The sequence below is a fragment of the Schistocerca nitens genome, chromosome 2, assembly GCF_023898315.1.
Source record: "Schistocerca nitens isolate TAMUIC-IGC-003100 chromosome 2, iqSchNite1.1, whole genome shotgun sequence".
In the NCBI taxonomy this organism is placed as follows: Eukaryota; Metazoa; Arthropoda; class Insecta; order Orthoptera; family Acrididae; genus Schistocerca; species Schistocerca nitens.
The window spans coordinates 736,838,471-736,865,300 of NC_064615.1; the positions used below are offsets into that span (position 1 = coordinate 736,838,471).

General features: G+C 42.9%; 1 protein-coding gene across 1 annotated transcript in view; it reads left to right on the forward strand.

Annotated features, from left to right (window-relative positions):
- The first annotated feature begins 1,940 nt into the window (after nucleotides 1-1,940).
- LOC126236950 (esterase FE4-like) overlaps nucleotides 1,941-26,830 on the forward strand; it is a 33,335-nt gene continuing 8,445 nt past the window's right edge. Inside the window, exons 1-6 of the mRNA XM_049946645.1 lie at nucleotides 1,941-2,057; nucleotides 3,147-3,297; nucleotides 5,276-5,461; nucleotides 15,414-15,613; nucleotides 19,608-19,773; nucleotides 25,281-25,462. Of these exons, the coding sequence (XP_049802602.1) occupies nucleotides 3,147-3,297; nucleotides 5,276-5,461; nucleotides 15,414-15,613; nucleotides 19,608-19,773; nucleotides 25,281-25,462 (885 nt within the window). The 5' untranslated portion in view covers nucleotides 1,941-2,057. The remainder of the gene's footprint in view (nucleotides 2,058-3,146; nucleotides 3,298-5,275; nucleotides 5,462-15,413; nucleotides 15,614-19,607; nucleotides 19,774-25,280; nucleotides 25,463-26,830) is intronic.

Below are 26,830 nucleotides of genomic sequence, written 5' to 3' on the forward strand. Positions count from 1 at the left end.
AATAAGTACAGTACAATGCGATATAAACTTCAAAGAATCATTCTTTTCGTGTCAGTTATCATAAATCTGGAAAAAGGAAGTGAATCCAGCGTAGTTCTGCAAGCATATGTAGAGGGATACGCACAAAAATACGTATAAAGATAAAATTAAAATATTACCATTATAAGTACATGGCGAGTATAACTTGCATTTCAAGGCATAATGAAGAGATGTGGCAACACAAAACAAAAATATGATAGGCAATTGTGGATCAGGGTTTCACATACGGTAAGCGAAACATGTCGGTCTACAGTTGCTCAAAAAGTTACAGGGAGACAATTTTATTAAATTCACGATGATGCAGGAAGTATGGCGGCCAGCAGAACTTGTATTCAGCATTCCCGCTCTACGTATCACACTTGTTTATTTCACGTACAGAAAAAATGTAAATGTAAGCTCAGACAGAAATATACAAACATATAAAACAGCCACAAAATGAGAATGCGTAAACTGCACCAACGTACAAACGCGTCGTCATATACACCAATTTACTATCCTTATGTAATACTCGTGCGTTCGAACAACAACAAATATCTCAGCGATATTGATAGGTATGTGGGGTGTTATTGATCATCATATGACATATAATAAACACGAACAGCAAAATCCTTGGAATAACTGTATCTACACTCTTTCGTAGTTATTTAAGCTGAACACCAGTGCGTAAGAAATATCACACACTCATTACTTAAAAGGCAAGTGTGCTCAGAGTATGAAAATGTTCCAGTTAAGAAATTGTTACCTATTAAGAAACTGTGACGTAAGCTAAAATGGTTACCCTACTTTGCAATTACATCAAATTTTAGCTAATGACGTCAATATGAGTGGGAGTGGCTACTGTTCGGATGATATAATGGAGTTTCTTAGAACATCTGTTTTCATGCTGCCTTGCGTGACGTTATAGTACACTTTTGTTGCAGTGTTTCTGTGGGAATCATATGCAGTGGGATGAAACATTTTCACAAACTCTACTATTTCTTAAAGTTTTGTCACGAAGATCTTGCGAGATATACAGTATTTGAGTGCCTGCCAGCTAAGATATTATAGAATTTAGATGACACTCCCTCACGAGGCGAAGAAGCTTGTGACCTTTTATTTTGCCGACCTTTGTACGGGTTCACATTCCCAATTAGTTCCTTCTGATGTCGAAAGTACGTAATACAACTGTGTTTTAGCATAGTCTGTACTAGTGTTTTGTTGCCAGTTTCATTTGTAGGGCCACCCGGGGTAGCCGTGGGGTCTCAGGTGTCTAGCCACGGTTCGAGCGGCTTCCCCCGCCGGAGGTTTGAGTCTTCCCTCAGGCGTGGGTGTATGTGTTTCACTGAGCGTAAGTTAGTTTAAGGTAGATTAAGTAGGATGTAAGCCTAGGGACTAGTGACCTAAGTGGTTTGACCCCATAGGAACTTACCGCAAATTTCCAAAACTTTTCGATTCGTAGAGATTGCATAAAATGTGGTATTTTGTATGTTTTCATCATTATACATTCGCAAAGAATTCGCAGTTTCTCCTCTAGCCTACCGATGAATCTAAGTCATTATTTGTTGCACCCTTAACGTAATTAATTTTAATTTATCTGAATTGATTTTGTTAGCATTAACTGATTCCAATATGTCTGATAACTTAGAAGCAATTAGTGGTATGCAGAACAGCGGCGTTGTATCGACAGGAGATAATAGTGACCTGGTTTTTATTCTTTTAGAAACGTAGCACAGCTCAAAATCATTTTTTCCTTTCTTATTTTAATCACCAGTTGCGACCGAATTAGGCCACTTCCAATACTAAAGTACAGCAGGAGGTTGTAGTTTTATTCAAAACATACTTAAAGTAAATCGATAACCTTTTGTATGACATCGTCTGGAATACCCTGTGAAGTGAAATGATGTATTTACTTTTCACAGCCGCCTGTAAGAAAGGCAGCCTGGACAGGAGTTCGAGATGCTCTGGAGTTCGGATCAGCCTGCACCCAGGCCACGTATGGTTCAGAGGACTGCTTATACCTCAACGTGTTCACACCGGCAGTACGTATGTCCAGTAAAATAAGCTGTAACTCAAAGTAATTTTGAATTTAATTACTTTCCTTACGCTTCGATCGACAAACATCAAAACTAAATTAACCTACAAAGAACTTTTGAATCCGTGACACGTGGAATCGCTGCTGTAACGAGTTGCGAAGGTGCACCATCAGACTATCAAGGAGGTGATCGTAATGGTTTGGTTCATCGGTGTACATTTTATTGCAAAACACATGAATAGGTAACTGTGCTCACATCTTTATCAAACTCACTACACAGTTTTTTCTAGTTTCCTTTTTCATTTTTTGTCCTTTTCTACACGTGGAACATGTAATAGTCACCACTGACCATCTAGACCAGGAGTTCCCAAACGTTTCCTCTGATGGAGCTCTGAGAATCCTGGTGCTTTGATGCATCATCTTAGTTATTTTGAAGGACACCAAAATTTTTAAGAATGAGAGAAACTTGTTTTATTCAGTGATTAATTCAATTTTAAATGATATCTAATGACACAGAAATTATAAAATTTTAAAAAAGTGGCATAGTCAAAATATCGAAAAAGAACTCCATATTATTAACCACATTTTAGTGTAGTCCTTATTCTCTTCCGCCAGAACATTGGTGTTTTGTGGAACACAGTTTTGGAAACCCTGATATTGACTCATTATGTGCAGGATAACGTAATTTTGTTGAGTAGTTTTTTGGCTACAGATATGAAATAGTTATTTGTTCTACAGTTGTATAATGACATTTAAATCCAATTTTTTAGACTATGTATTTGAAATATGGTTGACATTTTCTCTTTTTCTTTTTGTATTTTATATGCAGTCTGCCTATGTATGTATCTGGAGACTTTAAAAGACCTGTTAATTTGAAATTCGGCAGCGTAGGAAAAAATTATTTAAATGTTACACAGCCTCAGTGGACCCATGATTTCCTTTAATATTGAAACGGTGGTACTTTCCTGAAGTTTCAACTTGAGCAAGGCCTAGAACTTGATAGAATGATGAATAAATATTTTTTATTATATTTACCATTACTGTCGTATTAAATATTTGTCCAGTCTCTAAAGTATTATTCGCAATGTCAGTACAGATGCCAGCGCAAGGTGAAGCCCTGAAAGCTGTCATGGTTTGGATTCACGGAGGATGTTTCACCGCGGGAAAGGCTAATTTGTATAAGCCCCATTACTTTGTGGACAACGATGTTGTGTTTGTTAGTATGAATTACCGTCTCGGACTACTAGGTAATGTACGCTAGGAAATGCACTTTTATTATATGTTACGATTTATTTCGTTGTGTTTTCTGTCTATTGTTTCGTGAGTATACTACTGTACGCTGAATCGAGTACTGTGGCCACGCAACACATGTTAATACTGGCATTTCAGTATCATCTTCATGGAAAATGCAGATTCTTAAAGGAAGTTCTCAATGAAATTCTTCCGGAAGTAATGCACACATAGTGACTCTTTCCGCACTTGAAAGACAACAATGCAGAATATTGTATTAATTCCATCAAATACTACAAGAGTAATTACGTTACGATGTGAAAAAGAGATAATTTGGTTAGAGTTCTTTAATGACCAAGTGCAATATACACTCCTGGAAATGGAAAAAAGAACACATTGACACCGGTGTGTCAGACCCACCATACTTGCTCCGGACACTGCGAGAGGGCTGTACAAGCAATGATCACACGCACGGCACAGCGGACACACCAGGAACCGCGGTGTTGGCCGTCGAATGGCGCTAGCTGCGCAGCATTTGTGCACCGCCGCCGTCAGTGTCAGCCAGTTTGCCGTGGCATACCGAGCTCCATCGCAGTCTTTAACACTGGTAGCATGCCGCGACAGCGTGGACGTGAACCGTATGTGCAGTTGACGGACTTTGAGCGAGGGCGTATAGTGGGCATGCGGGAGGCCGGGTGGACGTACCGCCGAATTGCTCAACACGTGGGGCGTGAGGTCTCCACAGTACATCGATGTTGTCGCCAGTGGTCGGCGGAAGGTGCACGTGCCCGTCGACCTGGGACCGGACCGCAGCGACGCACGGATGCACGCCAAGACCGTAGGATCCTACGCAGTGCCGTAGGGGACCGCACCGCCACTTCCCAGCAAATTAGGGACACTGTTGCTCCTGGGGTATCGGCGAGGACCATTCGCAACCGTCTCCATGAAGCTGGGCTACGGTCCCGCACAACGTTAGGCCGTCTTCCGCTCACGCCCCAACATCGTGCAGCCCGCCTCCAGTGGTGTCGCGACAGGCGTGAATGGAGGGACGAATGGAGACGTGTCGTCTTCAGCGATAAGAGTCGCTTCTGCCTTGGTGCCAATGATGGTCGTATGCGTGTTTGGCGCCGTGCAGGTGAGCGCCACAATCAGGACTGCATACGACCGAGGCACACAGGGCCAACACCCGGCATCATGGTGTGGGGAGCGATCTCCTACACTGGCCGTACACCACTGGTGATCGTCGAGGGGACACTGAATAGTGCACGGTACATCCAAACCGTCATCGAACCCATCGTTCTACCATTCCTAGACCGGCAAGGGAACTTGCTGTTCCAACAGGACAATGCACGTCCGCATGTATCCCGTGCCACCCAACGTGCTCTAGAAGGTGTAAGTCAACTACCCTGGCCAGCAAGATCTCCGGATCTGTCCCCCATTGAGCATGTTTGGGACTGGATGAAGCGTCGTCTCACGCGGTCTGCACGTCCAGCACGAACGCTGGTCCAACTGAGGCGCCAGGTGGAAATGGCATGGCAAGCCGTTTCACAGGACTACATCCAGCATCTCTACGATCGTCTCCATGGGAGAATAGCAGCCTGCATTGCTGCGAAAGGTGGATATACACTGTACTAGTGCCGACATTGTGCATGCTCTGTTGCCTGTGTCTATGTGCCTGTGGTTCTGTCAGTGTGATCATGTGATGTATCTGACCCCAGGAATGTGTCAATAAAGTTTCCCCTTCCTGGGATAATGAATTCACGGTGTTCTTATTTCAATTTCCAGGAGTGTAGTTTTTTTTTTTTATTTCAAGGTACAGATGGAATGGTTAGGGTAGAAATAATTGTGACAGAAGGTAATGAAAGGTGATCCTATACGAGTTATAAGTCTCATTCCTTCGAAATACGTTATCCTGATGTCATTGTTCAAAAGGAATTGTAATGTTTGCAACCTTACTTGGACGCCCAATGAATTCATTATACATTCTCTGTCTAGGTTTCCTCAGCACCGGAGACGACGTCGTCCCTGGAAACATGGCCCTTAAGGATCAAGTGGAGGCCCTGAGGTGGGTGCAGAGAAATGTAGCTGCGTTTGGCGGAGATCCAGAGAGAGTGACTATCTTTGGCCAAAGCGCTGGAGGAGCTTCTGTTCATTACCACGTCTTGTCTCCACTTAGTAAAGGTAAATTACTTAGCGTTAAATTTTAAGGCACCTTATGAACCTACTTCATAGAGTTTAGACTCGAATTTCTCAACTCGTACCATTTTCTGCGGGTAAAACGTGTTGCGACTCCAAGTAAAAGAGTATAAATTCGCTAAAGTGCATAATTTAACACAATTAAAAAAAATTCGTCTCTATAGCGACATTTACTCTCATGAATTAAAAATAAAGGCTGTTGAACATTCTGGTGTAATCAGAAATCACTTGTACTGATATCGGTGTTATAATTACAAAATCTTGTTTCAGCATACAACCTTCGAAATTAAAGTAAAACATAAAGAAAAATGAGTGCTTTTTAGTCTCCTTAAATGCTCAAAATGCGACCAGTTATTAACAGTGGCAGTGGAATTGCCACTAAAGCAGAGATACTAAAAGCCGTTTTGCGAAATTCTTTCGCCGAATATGAAGAAATAAATATAAAGAATTCGAATCAAGAACTGCTGCGACTTATAAGTAGATATCTATGATTTAGTGAAACAGCTTAAATTACTTAATAAAGGCAAGGCCTTGTATACAAGCTGATACAATAGCTCCGCACTTTGCAGTCATATGCAATTGCTCACTCGGCGAAAGATTCGAAACTAATGACTGGAAACTTGCACTGGTCACAGCAGTACTCAAGAAAGGATGTAGGAGTAATCCACTGAATTACAGACCAATATCGCTAATGTCGGTTTGTAGTAGGATTTTGGAACATGTACTGTGTTCGATCATCATGAATTATCTAGAAGACACCTAGTCAACACAGACTGAGACAATATCGTTTCTGTGAAACTCAACTATCTCTTTATTCGCACGAGCCTATGAGGGATATCGACAGGAGATGTCAAATTGATTCCATACTTCTAGATTTCCAGAAGACTTCTGAAGCGTTCCTCTGAAACGGCTTCTGATCAGATTGCATGCCTGTGGTCTGTCGTCTCAGTTGTGCTGCTGGATTCGTGATTTCCTGTCACAAAGATCACGGCTCGTAGTAACTCATGGAAAGTAATCGAGCAAGACATTTGAGGTATCTGACGTTCCCAAAGGAAGTGCTTATGCTCTCTGCTGTTACTAATCTACATAAACGATTTAGGAGACAAACTGAACAGCTCTCTTTGACTGGTTGCAGCTGATTCTGTCGTTTACCATCTAGTAAAGTCATCAGAAGACCAAAACCAAGTTCAAAATTAATTATGAAATTAGATATCTCTATGATGTGAAAAGTGGCAGTTGACTCTAAAATGTAAAAACTGTCATATCATCACATGAGTATTAAAGGAATCCGTTAAACTTCGGTTACACGATAAATCACACGAATCTGAAGGCGTTGATTTAACTAAATATCTAAGGTTTACAGTTGCCAACAACTTAAATTGGAACAATCATATAGATAGCGTAGGAAAAGCGAACCAAAGACAGTGATTTATTGGCCGAACACTTAGGAGATCCAACAGATCTACTAAAGAGACTACGTTTGTCCGTCCTCTTCTGTAATATTGCTGCGTGATGTGGGACCTGTATCAGATAGTACTGATGGAGGACATCTAAAAGTTAAAAGAAGAGCAGCTCGTTTTTTATCGACATATGAGGGAGAGAATGCCTCTGCTATGATACGCCAGTTCGGGTGGCGTTTCTTGATGTGGTTTAATCTTTTCCTGTGAATTCGAAAACATTTATTTCGGGTCTACCTACATAGAAGTAATGATCAATGTAACAAAAAAAGAGAGAAACTTAAGTCTTTGTTTTTACCGCGCGATTTTCTAGACCGTTACGATGGATAAATAGCTTGAAGGTGATTCGATGAGCCGTCTGCCAGACACGTAATTGTGAATTGTATAGTCATGTACATGTAGATGTGGTACAGAAACCATTATATCAGCAATATTTTTGTGTTTTTTAACAGTTTCACGCCTGTAGACATAGTGTCTGTGTTGTCGTATGATAAACTGTAAATTTTCTTGAAAATAATTTTTGAAAAGTTCACAAAATATAATGAATTCAGAGTACCAACCGACGAAATTACGAAATTACCTCCGATTTATGACTGTGAAAGTGTTCCTCTTATTTACTTACAACTACATAAACTGTAATCAAATCTAAATTTTCTTACACATACTGTTGATTCTTTAACTGAATGCGGCGACCTACGATCTTATCACTGTCCTTACTTGTAATGAATCTGTGTAATCTTGTTAGCAGCTGCTATACGATGTGCGCTGAAAACTTTTATAGTTAAATTTAATGAGATACCCAACGCTCACCGTTAACAGCATGGCAAATACGAAGCAACTAATAATGCAGGTTCATCCTTCATAAATGTTTTCTCGGTCCATATCGTCCTCTGTATCAATCTGCAGGAAATCGATGGAATCTGATACCCGATGAATAAAAGTTCAGGAGACATTTAAACTGATACATGAGGAATAAAAGCTCTAATGACGCTTGAATGGCTTCGTCTTTTCAGTAAAACTCAAGAACCGACAGAATGGTGCGTTTGGCTTTGGTGACAGCAGTTATTATCAACAAAATGGAAATGAGCCGGAAGGACCCTTGCGGGGCAGGTCCGGCCGCCTTGGTGGAGGTCTTATTACATTCGACGCCACATTGGGAGACCTACGCACCGGATGGGGATGAAATGATGATGAAGACAACACAACACCCAGTCCCTGAGCGGAGAAAATCCCTGACCCAGCCGGAAATCGAACCTGGGCCCGTAGGACGGCAATCCGTCACGCTGATCCCGATAGCTATTGGAGCGTACAGTTATTACCAACAGATACTGTCTCACTCGATTTCTCTTCTTTTTCTACTCCGCTGTTTTCTTTCTCTCTACGAAGGCCTCTTTTACTAGAATGCTAGTGAGGTGCATAAAATGTAATTTCTTCTTAGGCGACTTATACTACCTGACAAGAAACAAAGTGAAGCCTGCAGAACAACAGGAGGAAAGCGAGTGAAACTTCCCATTTTGGAAGGGTCCGTGCTCTTATTTCAGTGATTATAAATTGGACTCAAATTTACTAATAACTTGGCACTAATTACGCACCCTCTTTGTCCTGGCTCCAAGCACTGTTTCGTTTGTAAAGACACTATACCTTCTCCAGAGACAAACCGACCCACAACTGACGTAACTGACCTCAAGACTGGCACTGGAACAGAGTTAACGTGAGAATTAATCCCACACACGTTCTACCGGGGAAGGTCTGGGCATCTTAATTACCAAAGAAATTGCTTAGTATCACGCAGACAGTTTCACAGAGACACGTGCTATCTGTGGGCGACCACCATGTCGCTGAAAACTGTCCCCACAATACTGCTGCATGAGAGAACACTTGAAGACGGAGGACGTCCGTCACGAACCATTACGATGTCAGTGTTCTCGCAACCACTACCAGCCGTGAACTAAAATCATACCCGAAGGCTCCCAACATTATGACTCCAGGTTGTCCTGCATATCCAACACGTCGGAAGAGTGAGTCTTCACCCCAGGTCGCCATCATAGTTGCCGACGACGTTCATACACGGTAGTGGACAACCGCGATTCATCGCTGCACACAACACGATGCTATTCATCAGCAGTCCACGCTTCCCCATAACGGCACCACTCCAAACGCAGGTGTTCGTATTGTGGTTTTCACGGCAACCCACTCAATTCCCTACTCCGGCTGTTGGTAGTCCCCAACCAATGGTGCACGGAGACAATTACTTGTTCACGGATAGCAGGCACAGATGTGACGGGGTTAAAATGTGTTTAGTGCATGTTTAGTGCACAATAAGACGATCCTCCAGTGTGGCGGTTTGATGTTGTCGACCGCCCTCACGTTCCCGTGTTGTCCAACATGAGGCCACTGTCACAGCTAACTGCCCCACAAATCCGGCCAGCCTTCCAAATGGAGACCTACAATGAGGCCGCATTCAAACTCTGTAAGGTGCTGAAAATGCAGTCTCATACAAATAAATGAAATCACCGTGTTCTTCGCAGTGATCAATCAGCATCTGACGATGTTCTCACTGCTTGTATATCCTACCACAACACTAACAACACCCGTAACAACACTGAACATGAATAACATTACTGCAATATGATGGCCATTCCACCTGCAACTATGGTCATTTACATACCATCCGATGACGTGTACGTGTCCGTAGTTGCACCGACATCCAATCATTACTTCTAGGTGCTTCGCGTTTTTTGTCCGGGATTGTAGTTTTTCCTAACCCAGTCGGAATTTTCCGCAGGTTAGAAATCATCCTCATTGTAGGAAGAAGACGAGCAGATTTGCATGTGACCAGGTTTTGCTGACTGACTTAGTGGTAACGCTAAAACGGTTCCCCTATCATTCATAGAATTTGTATCTCTTATCACTGCTTTCACCTCTGACAATATTGGTTAATGCGAAAAAGATCGACTTGCAGCGTAGATCGGAGGCCTTGTTAAACAATTAATGCCACTTCTAGCTGAGTAAGTTAGTTCAATGAGCGAAGGAAGTTAATGGTATATGATTTCCGATGAAACACTATGTTCAAACTAATTTTGAGGCTGATGATATTTCTACCTAGGTGGTTTACCTAAGTCACTAACAGTAGTGTATTGATATTTCTTCAAATAGCTAAAATTTCAGATAACGCGCAGTAAAAACGCCAACAAAATAATACTTGAAAATCTGTTGGGCTTAGTTAAATACTAAAGTAAACTAAACTCCGCCCGACCAGGCCATGAACGGCCAACGGTACAGTTGTGAATTGTCAAATTCATCTTATCATCTTCGTTTCCTTATCCAGCTTTCCCATAGACAATCTGTGGAATAATGATTAGTCTCCACATATATCCACAAGCTACAACATGTTAATTTGGGCACCGTTAATATTTAACCCCACATTTATCCAGTTGTGAATCCTGCGGTCGAATAACGACTATAAGTAAGCCACCGTATGAGCTGCAGTACCTATAATTTCACAGTCTTAGCCTTTTCGCGACATGTACGAAATGTGAATCACGTTTTTCTTGACTTTAATGGAACGTTAGTTGCGGAATTGTAATACTGATGAATAACGCCTCAATTTTTGATCTGCCGCTGGAGTTGTTCAGCATGTCCGCGACGCTTTTGGGCTTTCTTAATGAACCCGTGACTCAATGATGCATTCTTTTTTGGATTCGCTTTATATCCTTTATCAGTCTTTCCAGGTAACGGTCAAGAATTGCCCAGCAATGCTTAATAATCGGTAAGTATTGATCGACAGATGGAATACACCTCCTTTCATCAGCTAATGAGGTTTACTTAGGTACCAGTCTTATTAAGTAATAGCACTTTCTAGTGCTTCGTGAAAAAACATTCAGGTAAATAGTAGAGAGGCGCAGAGGGAGGAGGACAGAGAGGGGATACAGATTCTGTTGTATGTGCAAGGGGTATTCAGTAAGTAGTGCAATAGGTTTTTTTCTATAAACAGCCTGTTTTTATTGTGGACTGTAATACATCATATCGTTCTCCCCTTTTTGGCTGCAAAAGACTATTTTTCAACATAATCTCCGTTCCACGCGACGTCCTTACGCCAACTTCCTAGGAGAGCTATGTGCCCTCATGGTACTACTCTACTGGTCGAGTTTTGCAGCATCGCTAACTTCTCCATCATCGACATACTGCTCCCCGTGGAGTGCGTCCTTCACTGGGCCAAACAGATGGAAGTTGAAAGGTGCATGACTGGTTGTTGGGTAAACGAGGAAGAACAGCTCAATGAAGTTCTATGAGTTCCTCTTGGGTGTGCAGACTTTGTGAAACCTTATGTTTTCATGGAGAAGAAGAAGTGCGTTTATATTTTTGTGGGGACGAGGAACAGAATGAAGTCGTTCTTTCATTTTCCTGAGGGTATCATAGTACATTTCTGAGTTGATCGTTGCACCAATAGGGACGACGTCATACAGAATAACCCCTCCAGAGTTCCAGAAGATCGTCGTCGTAAATGTACCTGCTGAAGGTGTTGCTTCGAATTTTCTCTTCGGAAGAGAAGTGAAGTGGTGCCACTCCATGGACTGCCGTTCTGTTTGGGGTTCGAAGTGTTGAACCCACGTTTTACCGCCTGTGACGATGTTCGACAAAAAATTGCCACTATCAACTTCGTAATGCGTAATCGATAGTGCACAGAAGGTCTTTCGTTGCTTTTTATGGTCTTCTGTAGGCGGCGAGAAACCAAGCTGGCACACGCTTTTGAGTATCCCAAATGATGGACGACTGCTTCAGCACTACCAGCAAACACGTCTTGTTGAGCAGCGAGGTGTTTCATTGCCATCCTCGATCACCTCAAGTGAGAGTGTCCGCTCGAGGGAAGATCGAACAAGTTTGCGTGATACAGATCGGATGGTCACCAACCCAAGTGCTAGCCCAGCCCGACAGCGCTTAACTTCGGTGATCTGACGGGAACTGGTGTTGCCACTGCGGCAAGGCCTTGACATTTACAGACACCAGGTGGTTGTAATTAAACTTTCCCAATTTAACACGTTATAATAGGGAATTAATTACCGAACAAGTACCAAACTTGGTAGCATGGAGTGCATGATTTCCATGCATCACAGCTCCACCGTTCAGTTCCTGCTATGGCCACCAGGTGCCGTAATCAGCCACCGTGGTTCATAGTCTCACACACCTGACCAGTCGCCGTGCACTTGTTGACGTATCAACACGATCTTGAACAAAAGGAGCAGGGCATTCATGGTGAAGCTCTATTATCAAAACAACAGTAATGCTACAGATGCATTTAGAGAATATCGCCGGCTGAAAGGATTATGGAAGGGTCCTCTTTGTTCGCCTGCTCTGCGGAAGTTCGAATGAAATGGAGAAGTGGGCATGGCTCTGGGAAGAGGCCGACCACCGTCTGCAAGGCAGGTGGTCGATGAAATCGCTGTTGTTATGGTAGACAACGCTGCGCGCAATTCCCGATCGTCATGCATTGTGCGTGCTGTGTGACGACAGTTGAACATCCCGTGCTCCATTGTACGGAAGGTGTTTCGAACCATTCTCAAATGGTATCCGTACAAGGTCCATATTGTACAGCAGCTTGCACCAAATGACGCACGGCGACGTGTTCACTTCGCTCTCCACTTTCCCACAAGGATTGAAACTGACGAAGGCTAGCCCTCGACCATCCTATGGGCAGACGAAGCTCATTTTTCTCTGACGTGTGAGGTGAACACACAGAATTGCCGACTGTGGGGATCTTCACCTCCAGTCACAGTGCATGAACTGCCGCTGTATGGTGAACGTGTCACCGAACAGTGTGGCTTCGCGACTACGTTTGTCATTGGCCCATTCTTTTTTTAAACAAGTTTGCGCACAAGAACCAAAGCGATATGCTTCGCCAGCATGTCATCCCCACTCTACAGGAGAGAGACGCACTGAACAGTTTTAATGCAAGATGGGGCCCTACCGTACATCCCTCATGAAGGTCACCTGCTTCTCCGAAACACATTTGGAAACGATCGAATTATCAGCCGATCGCTTCCAAAAGTTTAGCCGGCGCGATCTCCTGATCTCTCTCAATATGTTTTCTGGTTGTGGGGACTAGGTTTACCACGGAAACATTCACACGTGTGCTGGTCTGCAGGCCGTCCGCGGTGGCCGATGAGTTCTAGGCGCTTCAATTTGGAACCGCGCGATTGCTACGGCCGCAGGTTCTAATCCTGCCTCGGGCATGGATGTGTGTTTTGTCCTTACGTTAGTTAGGTTTAAGTAGTTCTAAGTTCTAGGGGAATGATGACCTCAGATGTTAAGTCCCATAGTGCTCAGAGCCATTTGAACCATTTTTGGTAATCTGCAGTTCGGGTAGCCAGCATACCTATCAACATGCTTCGTTCTGCTGTGCAGAATGCAATCCTGCACTTTCAGACTACTCTGCACTCTGATGGGCGCCACATGGAGCCCTATATAGCAGGAATGGTACCAGTCTGTAATAGTATGACGTACCGTAGCAGAACATTAAAAGTGTTTCCGAACACTTAATTCTGCATTATTTATCTTTCCCGTATCCTTGATATTAATGCTACCAGGTTTGGTCCTAGTACGGTAATTATTTTCCGTGTTATGACGTGTTAAATAGGGAAAGTTTAGTTATAATCAATCGGTATTTTGAAGGCTACGCATAGCACCACAACCCATCGGAGCTTTATGAAACTAAAGGTGCAAAAAAGGGAATATTCCACAATGTCCCACAACAAATTCATAATTTTTGCAACCGAAATTGGCTGACAAAAATGTGTCGCATTTTTATTGAACACTCCTTGTATACTGATCTTAAGAGAATACTCTCTTAATTTTCCGGCCTGCTAGCGTGTTTTTCTGTACCTTCCCGAGATAATGCTGATCGTTGTACGTACTTCTCACCTCAAGATCATTATTAACACGTTGACTGCCACGAAACCGCCACCAGCCGCTGGCCTGGCGGTGAACATCCACTATGCGCACGGCAGTAAAAATGTTACTATAATCTTTGTTCCACTGAATGAAATTAAGGATGTGTAGATTTTCGATATTATATTGGAGAAGAGCTATTTCAATTCCAAAAAAGTAAGTGTCATAACGTAACCTATTTCACTGATAAAATACACTGAGGTTACAAAAGTCATGGCATATATCTTAATATCGATTCGGAGCTCCTTTTGCCTGTCGTAGTGCAGTACGTCGACGTAGCATGAACTCAAAAAGTCGTTGGAAGTCCTCTGCAGATATATTGACCCATGCTGCCTTTTTAGCCGACCATAATTCCGAAACTGTTGCCGGTGCAGGATTATGTGAACGAACTGACCTCTCATTATGTCCCACAAATATTCGATGATATTTATGGCGTGCGATCTCGATGGCCAAATCACCGCTCGAGCTATCCAGAATTTTCTCCAAACCAGTCGTGAACATTTGAGGCTAGATGACATGGCATCTTTGTCTGGCTGCATGAAGTCGTAAATGGCCTCCAAGTAGCCGAATACAATCAGGACCTAGCCCATTCCATGCAAACAAGGCCCAAACTGTTATGGAGCCACCACCAGCCTGCACAGTGCCTTGTTGACAGCTTGAGTCTCTGGTTTCGTGAGCCTGCGCCACACTGGAACCCTACCATCAGCTCTTACCAATTGAAACCTGAACTCATCTCACCAGTCCATCGTTTTTCAGTCTTCTAGGGTCCAACCGATGTGTTCACAAGCCCAGGCGATGTATTGTTAACAAAGACACTCGCGTCTGTCAACTGCTGCCACAGTCCACTGACACCCCATTTTGGGTCACTGTCCTAAAGGATACGTTCGTCGTATGACCCACATCCATTTCTACTATTATTTCAGGCAATGTTGCTTGTCTGTTAGCACTGACAACTCTACGCAAACGCATCTGCTCTCGGTCGCTAAGTGAAGGCCGTCCGCCACTGTGTTGTCTGCGGTGAGAAATAATGCTGAAATTTGGTAATCTGGGTACACCCTTGACACTGTGCGTCTCAGAATACTGAATTCCCTAACGATTTCCGAAATGGAATGTCCCGTGCCTCTAGTTCCAACTGGCGTTCCGCGTTCGAAGTCTGTTAATTCTCGCCGTGCGGCCATAATCACGTCGGAAACTTTTTAACATGAATCACTTGAGTAGAAATGACAGCTCCGCCAATGCACTGCCCTCTTATACCTTGTGTACGCGATAGCGCCGCCATCTGTATATATTCATATCGCTATCGCATGGCTGTCCCCTCAGTGTATACTGTAAAACTTGACGATATATCGGCGCATAAACTTTATTTGCTGCCTTTAGTATTTAATGCATAGCCTTATTCATCAGTTCAAATGTGAAGCCGTTTCGCGCGTAACAATGCACATTTCATTTACATTAGATTTATTATATTATTTTTATCGTTAAGCTTAAGTGCTAAATTGTTGCTGTGACTAATCCGCATTTCTGTTCGTTGACAGGTCTGTACAAGAACGCCATAGCAATGAGCGGATCAGCTCTGAGCCCCTGGGGTTTCTCGAGAAACGCAACAGACAGAGCAATACGCTTCGCGCAGCATTTGGGATTCTCAGGGCAGAACACCACAGAGCTTGTAGATTTTCTCAAAACCGTGGATGCACGGACCCTAGCAAACGACATTTACTACGCCCTTTCAGAGGAGGTATGCACTTGCTCGAAGTTACTTACATGTGCTTACGTCAAAAATGTTCATTTCTACTGTATTTCGTATCTACAAGGACGTGCTGAAAAGTAATGCCTTCGAATTTTTTGTGGAAGCTCTTAAAGATGGCCGGCTGGAGTGGTCGAGCAGTTCTAGGCGCTACAGTCTGGAACCGCGTGACCGCTACGGTCGCAGGTTCGAATCCTGCCTCGGGCATGGATGTGTATGCTGCCCTTAGATTAGTTAGGGCCATTTTTGAACCAAACCATGAAAAGTGGACTACGAAAAAATGGAAGGAAATCATTTGGTCAGATGAGTCTTGTTTCACATTGTGACCTACTACTGGCAGAATTTACATTCCAAAAATGAAACATGGAGGGGTTCGGTGATGATTTGAGCAGCCACGTCGTGGTATCCTATGGCCCCCATGTTTACTCTGCAAGGTCGAAGTACAGCCAAGGATAATATGACCATTTTGATGATGTTGTACAGGTGTTGTTCTACCAAGAAACGACGGGAGAATCAGTTAACTTTATCATTTTGGCTGCAGGTCCGTTCCGTGGTACGCTGTTTGTTCTCAAATAGCGATGCTGTTACCCAAGACGAGAGGGCCTCTGTACATAAAGGTCACATCTTCCAGAACTGTTTTTCTGAGCACGAGGAAAAATTGTCACGTCTCCCCTGGCCACCCCAGTCACCAGATCTCCTTGTTATTGAGCCTTTGTGATCCACTTTGCTGAGAAAGGAGAATAATCGCTATCCTCCTCCACCATTGTTACCCGAACTTGCCACTATTTTGTGGGAAGAATGGTACAAGATTACCTTGAAAACCTTACTGCCTCGGGAATGGATGTGTGTGATGTCCTTAGGTTAGTTAGGTTTAAGTAGTTCTAAGTTCTAGGGGACTGATGACCACAAATGTTAAGTCCCATAGTGCTCAGAGCCATTTGAACCATTTTTTTTGTCTTCTTGTCCTCCTCTTATTTTTCGTCACAGTCCGCTTCCAGGATCGTCTGTTACGATCATTTAACTTACACTATCGTCCGCGATGTTACTTCGGGAGCAACGTTTCTTCGCTTTCCCCGTATGCGGTATAAATCTTAGATTCGGTGCCTTTTGAAACAATAAAACTGCGGCTACCCTGGTTACGGAAGTGCCCATCATACGAGCACCAACAATTAGCCCAAGTTCGAAGTACTTTGCTCAGACATAATGCACTCAAAACTGCGCAAAATACTGTTCCGACCACGACCTGCACTTGTAACATTATGAGGACATTGTACAGGCATGGCTAGCATTTGCATTTATGTTCAAGCAAGCATTTCTCGTGGCGTTTCAGTATTTTTGTCCAACCACTGTAGATGTCCGGAGAGGTAGGTTTCAGCAGCCAAAAATCAAACGTCACGTCCTCTGCCTTCCCTTAACTTGGCCACTCAGTGTAGTACTGAGACAGGACTAGCGGCAGCACAGTTAGTGACTGTCGTTGAAAACTACGGAACTCCATTTGTCAATGATGGTGGAGGTAGAAGTCAACTGTAATGTCCCGTCACGGTCAACAACGGAGCAACTGACCATGTTAGTAAGTAGTTACAAGCGCATTCGTGTACACCAGAGTAATTCACATGATCCTGCTGTGTACAGTGATGCCAAATAGACGGACAGTAGAAACACCTTTGCTAATAACTGTACATCGAAAGAAGAATATGCATAGCAGTATCGAAACTAAGCTTCTGATGATTGTTAACAGCTAAGCTTGGATTTAAAGTCGCATTTTTATGGTGCACTTGGCGGACGTAGGCTCTCCGCAACTACACCCTTAATCGAAGAATATGTTGATTTTGAAATGATATAACAGCAGCTCTGTCTACATTTACTGACGCAGAATTCGTTCTTCAACGATCTGCATTCTAGTCTATATAGGACTAGGAGAATCTAGATGTTCCTTAGCAATATTGCAGAAAGACCTGGAAGAAATGTAGCCACTTTACATGACAGCTGACTACCATTTGCGACTTTGGGTGAAAGCCGGTTCTGCCTCGGTGACTGTGATGGCCGTGTGTTGAGTAGAAGGACATCAGTTAAGGGCCTGCAACCAAACTGTCTGGGTGCTGGACACACTGGACCTACGCCGTGCGTTATGGTCTAGGGTGTGATTTCATATGCCAGCAGGAGCACTCTCCTGGTTATGCCACGCTCACTGACCGCACATGTGTGCCTCAGTCTTGCGAATCGACCCGTTGTGCTGCAACTCATGAACAACATTCCAGGAGGTGTTTTCCAACGGGATAACGCTCACCCACGAACCGCTGGTGTAACTCAACATGCTCTACAGAGTTGCCCACAGATCCCTGTTACAACCCAACATGATCTATAGAATGTCGACATGTTACTGTGCGCTGTTCGATCACTAGATCTGTCTCCAATAGAGCACATATGGGACCTCATCGGACGACGACTCCAGCGTCATCCACAAACAGCATTAACCGTCCTTGTATTGTAAGTGCAGCATGCATGGAACTCCACCCCAGAAACTGACATCCAGCACTTGTACAACACAATGCATGAAAGTGCATTCAACATTCAGCCGGTTATTAATATACCAGCATTTCACATTTGCAGTGGTTTATCTCGAGCTTACATTAACCAATCTTCTTGCAATGTTACATCTTACACATGTTACATAGACAAGTGTATTCCCGAAACTTCATTAATCTACGTTACTTATTTTTTGGTGTTGCGATTTTTTTCTGTCAGTGTATTTTTATTTCACTACATACTCTTCAAAATTTTTACTTCAGAGCAGGTATATATTCCATTATGTCCCTCTGTGATCGCTGCGGAAGTTGGGCTAGCCGGAGGAAGTGTATATCACTTTATTTGAACCCTTGATAATCACTCGTACTGTATTCACGTTTGTAGAAAGTACTACCATGCTGATTTTAAAGTATGGCGCGGTTGCCTTCCTTTCATTGTGGATTTATTTGCTCAGCGATACGCTGTGTTACAGACAGAACAACATAATAATGTATGCCTAGTATTGATAGAGTTCTCATGTCAAGGAATGGAAAAAAATATGAGCAGTTATTCCCACCAAAATAGCACGCCCGTTATCCTGTATAGGAATCCATAGACGTCCGCGTGTGATTCTGACGTTACAGAAACGTCAACATGGCGGTAATAATAAAAGGGGTTCAAAGGATGAAATGATTTCTGTAGCATGAGATCAGGGAGTGCAAGTATGGCAATGAATGCTATGACAATTACTTAATAAAATGAAGAGCTAATTCGTAGTGACACGTTTTTGGGCTCAAAACAGATGTGAGTAGAGTACATGAATCAATGTATGACATACTAGCAGGTCCTCTAGTTCAGATCGGGTGACAAGTCTTGAAGGATGGGATTAAAGTTGCTGCATCATTTTCGAATAAAACCGAGGGAAGTGAACCTCTGTACCAACATTCTTTCATTTTACATATGCATTTATTTCGTCGAGGACGAATAGGAACATAAGATCCTTTCGTATAAGTAACATTTTATCCTTTTTGTGAGACTCATCATATATACTACTACACACAATAGAGAAGTTAAGGACTGATAAATGAAAGATACTGTTACTGACAATGCAATTGTTATAATGTAGTCCTATCAATATAGTCAATTCTACTTCAGAGGCTACAGTATTTGCATGTAGTAATAGTAATGATATGCAGAATGTATCTTTAGCAGCATTAGGAACCTATCATTTAACGTGCTGTCCTAAATTAAAAATATCTGTGTGTAACTGGCACTCATTAAAACAAAATAAAATGTTGATCAAACACCCCTGACATGTTATCTTTGTTGTGGTAAAGAAGCTTACAACACTATCTCATACATACAGTTGCCTTAAATTGATGGCCATTTCTGTATTGTCTAAATTTTTTGTGAACGTTGCTACATTTACTTTGAATTATTGCGTGTGTAAGTGTTAACATATGAATATTTTTTGTAATAGGATAGTCAAAGTATCGGCACTTGCGTTTGGGCCCCCAGTGCCGAACCAGAGCACGAAGCAGCGTTTATCACTGAAGAACCGTGGCGGCTGGTGGCTGAAGGTCGCTACAATCGCGTCCCATTCATGTCGGGAGTCACGGACCTCGAACTAGTAAACAATATTCACGGTTTGTATGGAAAGGATTTACAAGTTCCTTTTGGATGACAACTCTCAATAGTTTTAGAGCTACTATTGTAATTTGTTAGTATTACTACTACGTGTCTCCGACATCAGTCGTGATTCTGCACCTTTGTATATACATGATGAAAGAGAAATACTGAAGTCAGTCGCATGAGGACATTGAAGTAATTCGATGGCGACAAGTGAAAATTTGTGCTGTAATTTATTGTACACTCCCAATATCCCCTGTTGGTTCTATGGCTACGGGTTCTAAATTCTTGCACACTCATTCCTCTCCGTTGATGGTAAGACCAGGATAAACGAAACTTGATATCTTGATCAGAATAATTTCCTCTAGCAAATGAAGGAAAATGAAAGGTACACCAAATATTGACATGTTTGATTTACAGGAACCAAGAAAAGAAATAACTAAATATAGGTATACGTTTAACAACGAAGAACAAAGTTGATAAATAATAACTACGAAGTTATGGGGTTTTTAAATCATGCTGAAAGTTTTCGCCTGACTCGAAATGTTTCCTTGGTGTTCAGGCCGAAGACTGCTTTTATGCAACCATTCACACCAGTCTATCCTGTGCCAGTTTTTCATTTCTATAGAAATACAGCAGCCTATACGGCTTGACTTACTAACAATAGTCAGGCATTGGTCTCTCTCTAGAAGTTTCATTCCCCCGCCCCCGAACTGCCTCCACACATACAGTTCGCACCATTATCAAACTGATGATTCCTTGACGCCTCAAGATGTGTCCTATCACTCAATTTCTTCTTTTAATCAGATTCTTCCATAAAGGTTATTTTCTCCCTAATCCGATATAGCACCTCTTTATTATTTATATCTACGCCTCTAATTTTCAGCATTCTTCTGTAGCACCAAACTTCAACAGCTTCCATTATCTTTCTATTTGAATAATGCTTATCGCCAGCGTTTCAGTTCTACACGAGACAAATAGTTTCAGAAAATTATTCCTAACACTTCAATTTATGTACAATGTTAACAAATTATTCGTCTTCAGAAACACACTTTTCGCCATTGCCAGTCTGCATTATATATTTTCTCGCATATTTTGCTACCCATATAGCAAAATTCATTCCCTGATTTAATTCCGCCGGCACCACCGTATGCATCTCTACAATATTCAGTAACCCTTGTTTTATTTTTGTTGATATTCACGTAAGCAAAGACGTGCAAACGGTTTGTTGTAAGATATGGAAAAGCAAATGAGTATTGTTATTTAAAAAATGGCTAAATTAATATCAAAAGTTTATCGTCTTTGGTATCATGTTGGCACGTGGAAGAAGCGATGAAAAATCAGAAACAAGCTTTACAAATAGATATAAGCTTCACCACTACGAATAACGTTTTTCTGTCATTTAAATGATGGCTGACCAGCGTTTTAGTCATACCTACCCGTTGTTCTTCCAAAAAGACATGTTCATTTTTCGCTGTCTGTTGACACAGAACATCCTGTTGAAGTGTGGAATGTTGAGTGTCTGAGAGAGAAACAGCATCTTACGTTCTTGAGGTCTACCTGATATAGTGATAATTGTTTGGTTACTGTCACTAAAAAGGAGGCAACAGCCCATGTTATACCCAATGGCTCAAGTGGTCTTTGTCCATTACGTCGCTCATACACGCATAGGGCTTCATATTATTCTTTGCAACGTATTGTCCCAGTAGTATATCGAATGTAGCTTCAGTCCATTTAATTCCGCTCAAGGTTTTTGTGAAGTTTCCCATGGGTGTAAGGCGAAAACAGGAACTGTAAATCCACTCTCTAGTAACTCCAATTGGATATTATCTACCGCACTCCCAATACCACCTCGTGGTACTTGGCCGAAAAAAAGAAAAAGAAGGAACATGGACATTATTGAAGTGTCTGCTAAGGAATCAGTAAGCAAGAACTTACTCCCAGGTAGACAAGGCAAAATACATTTATTAATGGCCACATAGACTGAAGCGCCAAAGAAACTGGTAGAGGCATGCGTTTTCAAATACAGAGATAGGTAAACAGGCAGAATAGGGCATTGCGGGCGGCAGCGCCTATATAAGAAAATAACTTCAAAAATGGTTCAAATGGTTCTAAGCACTATGGGACTTAACATCGGAGGTCATCAATCCCCTAGACTTAGAACTACGTAAACCTAACTAACCTAAAGACATAACAACACATCCATGCCCGAGGCAGGAACTAACCTAAAGACATCACACACATCCATGCCCGAGGCAGGATTCGAACCTGCAACCGTAGCAGCCGCGTGGTTCCGGACTGAAGCGCCTAGAACCGCTCGGCCACCGTGGCCGGCAGAAAACAAGTGTCAGGCGCAGCTGTTAGATCGGTTATTGCTGCAACAATGGCAGGTTATCAAGACTTATAAGTGAGTTTGAACGTGGTGCTATAGTCGGCGCACGGGAGAAGCAGCGATGAAGCGAGGATTTTCCTGTTCGACCATTTCACGAGAATATCAGGTAATCGGTAAAACATCAGATCCCTGACATCGCTGCGTCGGTAAAAGATCCTGCAAGAACGCGACCAAAGGCGACTGAAGAGAATCGTTCAACGTGACAGAAGTGCCCTTCCGGAAATTGCTGCAGATTTCAATGCTGGGCCATCAACAAGTGTCGGCGTGCCAACCATTCAACGAAACATCATCGATACTGGCTTTCGGGGCCGAGGGCCCACTCGTGTACCCTTGATGACTGCACAACACAAATCGTTTCTCCTCGCCTGGGACCCTCAACACCGACATTGGACTGTTGATGAATGGAAACATGTTGCCTGATCTGACGAGTCTCGTTTCAAATTCTATAGAGCGGATAGACGTGTGCTGATACGGAGACAACCTCATGACTCCATGGACCCTGCGTGTCAACACGGGTCTGTTCAAACTGATGGAGGCTCTGTAATGGTGTGGGGCGTGTGTAATTGGAGTGATATGGGACCCCTGATACGTCTAGATACGGCTCTGACAAGTGACACGTACGTAAGCATCCTGCCTGTTCACCTGCATCCATTCATGTCTATTGTGCATTCCGATGGACTTGGGCAATTCCAGCAGGACAATGGGACACTCGACACTTCCAGAATTGCAGCAGAGTGGCTCCAGGAACACTCTTCTGAGTTTAAGCCCTTCCACTGGCTACTAGGCATGAACATTATTGAGCATATCTGGGATGACTTGCAACGTGCTGTTCGGTAGAGATCTCCATCCCCGCGTTGTCTTATGGAGTTTTGGACAGTCTTGCAGGATTGATCGTGTCAGTTTCCTACAACATTACTTCAGAAATTAGTCGAGTACTTGCCACGTCCCGTTGCGGCACTTCTGCGTGCTCGCAGGGGCCCTACGCAATGTTAGGCAGGTGTACTAGTTTCTTTGGCTCTTCAGAGTTCATTTATTATTAACCACATTAAACAGTAATTGCCATTTCTGTAGCTCTTGACGTGTAAATAACAAAAAGGAAAAACCAGTAATATCTCTCTTCGAGCACGTCACAGAAAGCAACTGTTTGCCATAATAGACAAGCCCAATGACTCTATCAGACGAAAGTCTATGTCCAAAAGTACCACAGGTTTGGATGGCTGTCCAGGAAAATGAGACAGTAACAAGCTGCAAGAAAACACAGTCCGGGTTACAGTGCTCAGAGAGGTCAATCAGAGCGCAGTGAAGACATTGATGGCTGTGGGCTCGACGTAATCTCTGTTGGCAGCGCTCCCTGGCTGGTGAGCAGGCTTCAACTGCAGGACCCTGCCGTGCAACATCACAAGTACCGCTTGAGTGGAAATATCCATTGTGGACCATTTGCGACCAAGTATAAGGGCAGAAGCGAGAAGGCCTGGCTTAACCGCGGCTCCTAGGGGCTACGGGGCTGGCGCCGTCAGCGAGACGAGCGCCCTGGTCGCAGCGGTGGCGTCGTGAATTGCCCCTGACATTGTGCAATGCTGGTTGCTGTCGTACGGAATTGACGCTGTTTTGGTTCTCGTTTCCATGGCGCCTAAGAGCTAGTGTACCGGCTACCTGCTGCACTATCATGCTAAAGTGGTGAGCTAAACGCCCAGACACAACGTCTACAAAAACTTTCACCTCGAACAGGCTGTTCTATCCGTCCGAGTAGAGAATGAAACGCAGAAAAAAAAACCACGAGCTCTCACCTATGCTGACATTTGGCACTGTTCACTGTGATCTGTCGTTCAGCAGCAATAATTAAGGTTCAGCCCTCGACGGACTCTCTGTTATGGACTGGAATTGGCCTATGCTGCTCACAACTGCAGCGCACGCACCATTCCACATCGGGCTTCAACTTGGCGGGCTCAATTCGCAACCGCACCTCCAAGAAGCCACTACTGTGCAGCATCCACTTTGCATTTCTCCTCCATACATGTGGTGACAAAGGTTAAAATTTTTCATGTTTTGCAACTTTATCTTAAGACTGCATCGCTGAAAACTCTGGGAATAGTCTTTCTGTCACAAGAAAGTGATTTCTTCATCGTAGGTGAAGGGGCATTGGCTTTCCACTCAGTGCGTTGTTGCTGTTTCGTTTGTGCCGCGAATTAAAGCACCAACATGTCACCCGCGGATATAAAGCTGTGAAAAGTATTAAATTCTTTTAAATGGTTATCATTTAACAAACTGGTACCCACTTTGCTCAAAGCATTCTTATACCTAATTCTTCAAATATGCGCATGGTGTCAGATATTTCACATATCTTAATTTCATTTAACACCATGTCATGCATTTTATAGATACTTACAATTCTGATCATTGTTTAGTATCGACCTTGACGACGATCATCTTGAATAGAAGTATCACTGAATTAAGTTCAAAGTAAAACAGCGAACTCTTTATAATGGCTGACAACTTACGATCAACTTCTGTTGGCAGTAAAACGTCCAAAAAAACAAATGTTATAACGGTACGGCATTCTTCTTCATCGACTTTATCCATAACATATTCTGTTATCACTTATCTTATAAAATGCTAAAACTGAACTGAGAAATTTTTAAACCTCTACCAATTTCACAGCAGAACTTCTATTTCGTAAGATACTCGTTCCATGTCATTAAGGTGTGACATCAAATAATTAATGCAACCAAACTTGTAGCATATTAAAAAGGCCCATGATCCAGATACAAATCAGGTAGAACTCTCAAGACCTCTGTGTGTAGAATTACATGACGAAATACAGTATTAATCGGAGTGGGTAGCAAAACAGTATCGAGTGGATGAAATATTTAGAAGTGTTATTGACTTCAATTACTTAGAAGTCGCTTCAAATTTGGCCTCTGACAATTAATTTGCTGTTAATTTTGAGAGACGTATTAGCATTACGTAAATCTAGGTTGTGAAAAAGCACCTAAGCATATCAGTGATACATAATGTAAAGAAGACACCTAAAGCAGAAGAGCTCAAATGAGTGGTACAATTAACAGACAATCTGCCAGTGATAACACATTTCACTACAGGAAGTAACAATCGTTTGATTTTTTTTCATTGCAGGTAATGCAACGCTAGCAACAGAAGAAGGTATTAGGTTCTTCAACGAAAACTTTGAGGCAATTATTGGCTGTGATTTGAGACTTCCGACCAGAGCCGAACGGCTGAATGGCGCTCGTGCAGTGAAACAGTTTTATTACAATGGCAGCGACATCACAGTGCAGGATAATTTCACCACAGCTTTGGTAAGTGGCAGAAGTACTCGATTAAATTCCTCATCTGGAAAGTATAAACTGTCACGCAAAATTTGTCGACCAACAGTTCGTTCCAATATTTCCGTACTTCTATAGCTTCTGGAGTTCCTGCACGGTGCAGCCAATCTACAAAGTGGCTCTTCAAGTAAAAAGAGTTCCCAGATTCGTATTTCACTTAAAAAGTGACTAGCTACGAGCATATTTCAAACCGTTCAGTTACATTGTAGAGGGTATAGAATTTAAACCTGATGCAGACATTTGTGAATCACTTATCTGACCTCAGCACTCTCGCAGAGTGAAATAACTATAGAAGTGAGCCAGGTTACCGATTCCCAACTGACTGCACCCCTTCAACGGGCAACGTCAACGTGCGCTAGTGCTGACACTTGACGTACAAATTGTAGTACCGAGGATGAGTAATTGTTAAGTTTCGAGTTACTTGGAACATAAGAAACTCTTTGGTTTCCTCTATTACCAGTTAAAAAGAATAAAATTAGTAACGATGATTATACCGGTGAAACATAGTGTTACTATGTCACGCAGATTTTACACAATTTTTCTGACGCTCAGGTCATAGAGCAGCAAAAACAAATGGTCCACTTCATAGTTTTGTTCTGAACTGTCACTTTTTGTTGCTCGACCAACGGCTGTGGTATCGCCATTGATAAGGTGCCTTGGACCTTTTCCTTGTTGCACTGCTCGAGTACAGTCCACCTCATCGTACAACTGCAACTCAAGACCACTTGCAAAGAGAAATAAATACTTTATCCTGGTGGAAAACAGTTCTTTTTTCAGTCATGTGCACACAGTATTTAACAAGGTCGAAAATGAGTCTGTTAAAGCAACACTACTACTCACATGTACCCAAACCAGGAGATCCTCATTCTAACAAAAGTTTTAAATACACTCCCGGAAATTGAAATAAGAACACCGTGAATTCATTGTCCCAGGAAGGGGAAACTTTATTGACACATTCCTGGGGTCAGATAAATCACATGATCACACTGACAGAACCACAGGCACATAGACACAGGCAACAGAGCATGCACAATGTCGGCACTAGTACAGTGTATATCCACCTTTCGCAGCAATGCAGGCTGCTATTCTCCCATGGAGACGATCATAGAGATGCTGGATGTAGTCCTGTGGAACGGCTTGCCATGCCATTTCCCCCTGGCGCCTCAGTTGGACCAGCGTTCGTGCTGGACGTGCAGACCGCGTGAGACGACGCTTCATCCAGTCCCAAACATGCTCAATGGGGGACAGATCCGGAGATCTTGCTGGCCAGGGTAGTTGACTTACACCTTCTAGAGCACGTTGGGTGGCACGGGATACATGCGGACGTGCATTGTCCTGTTG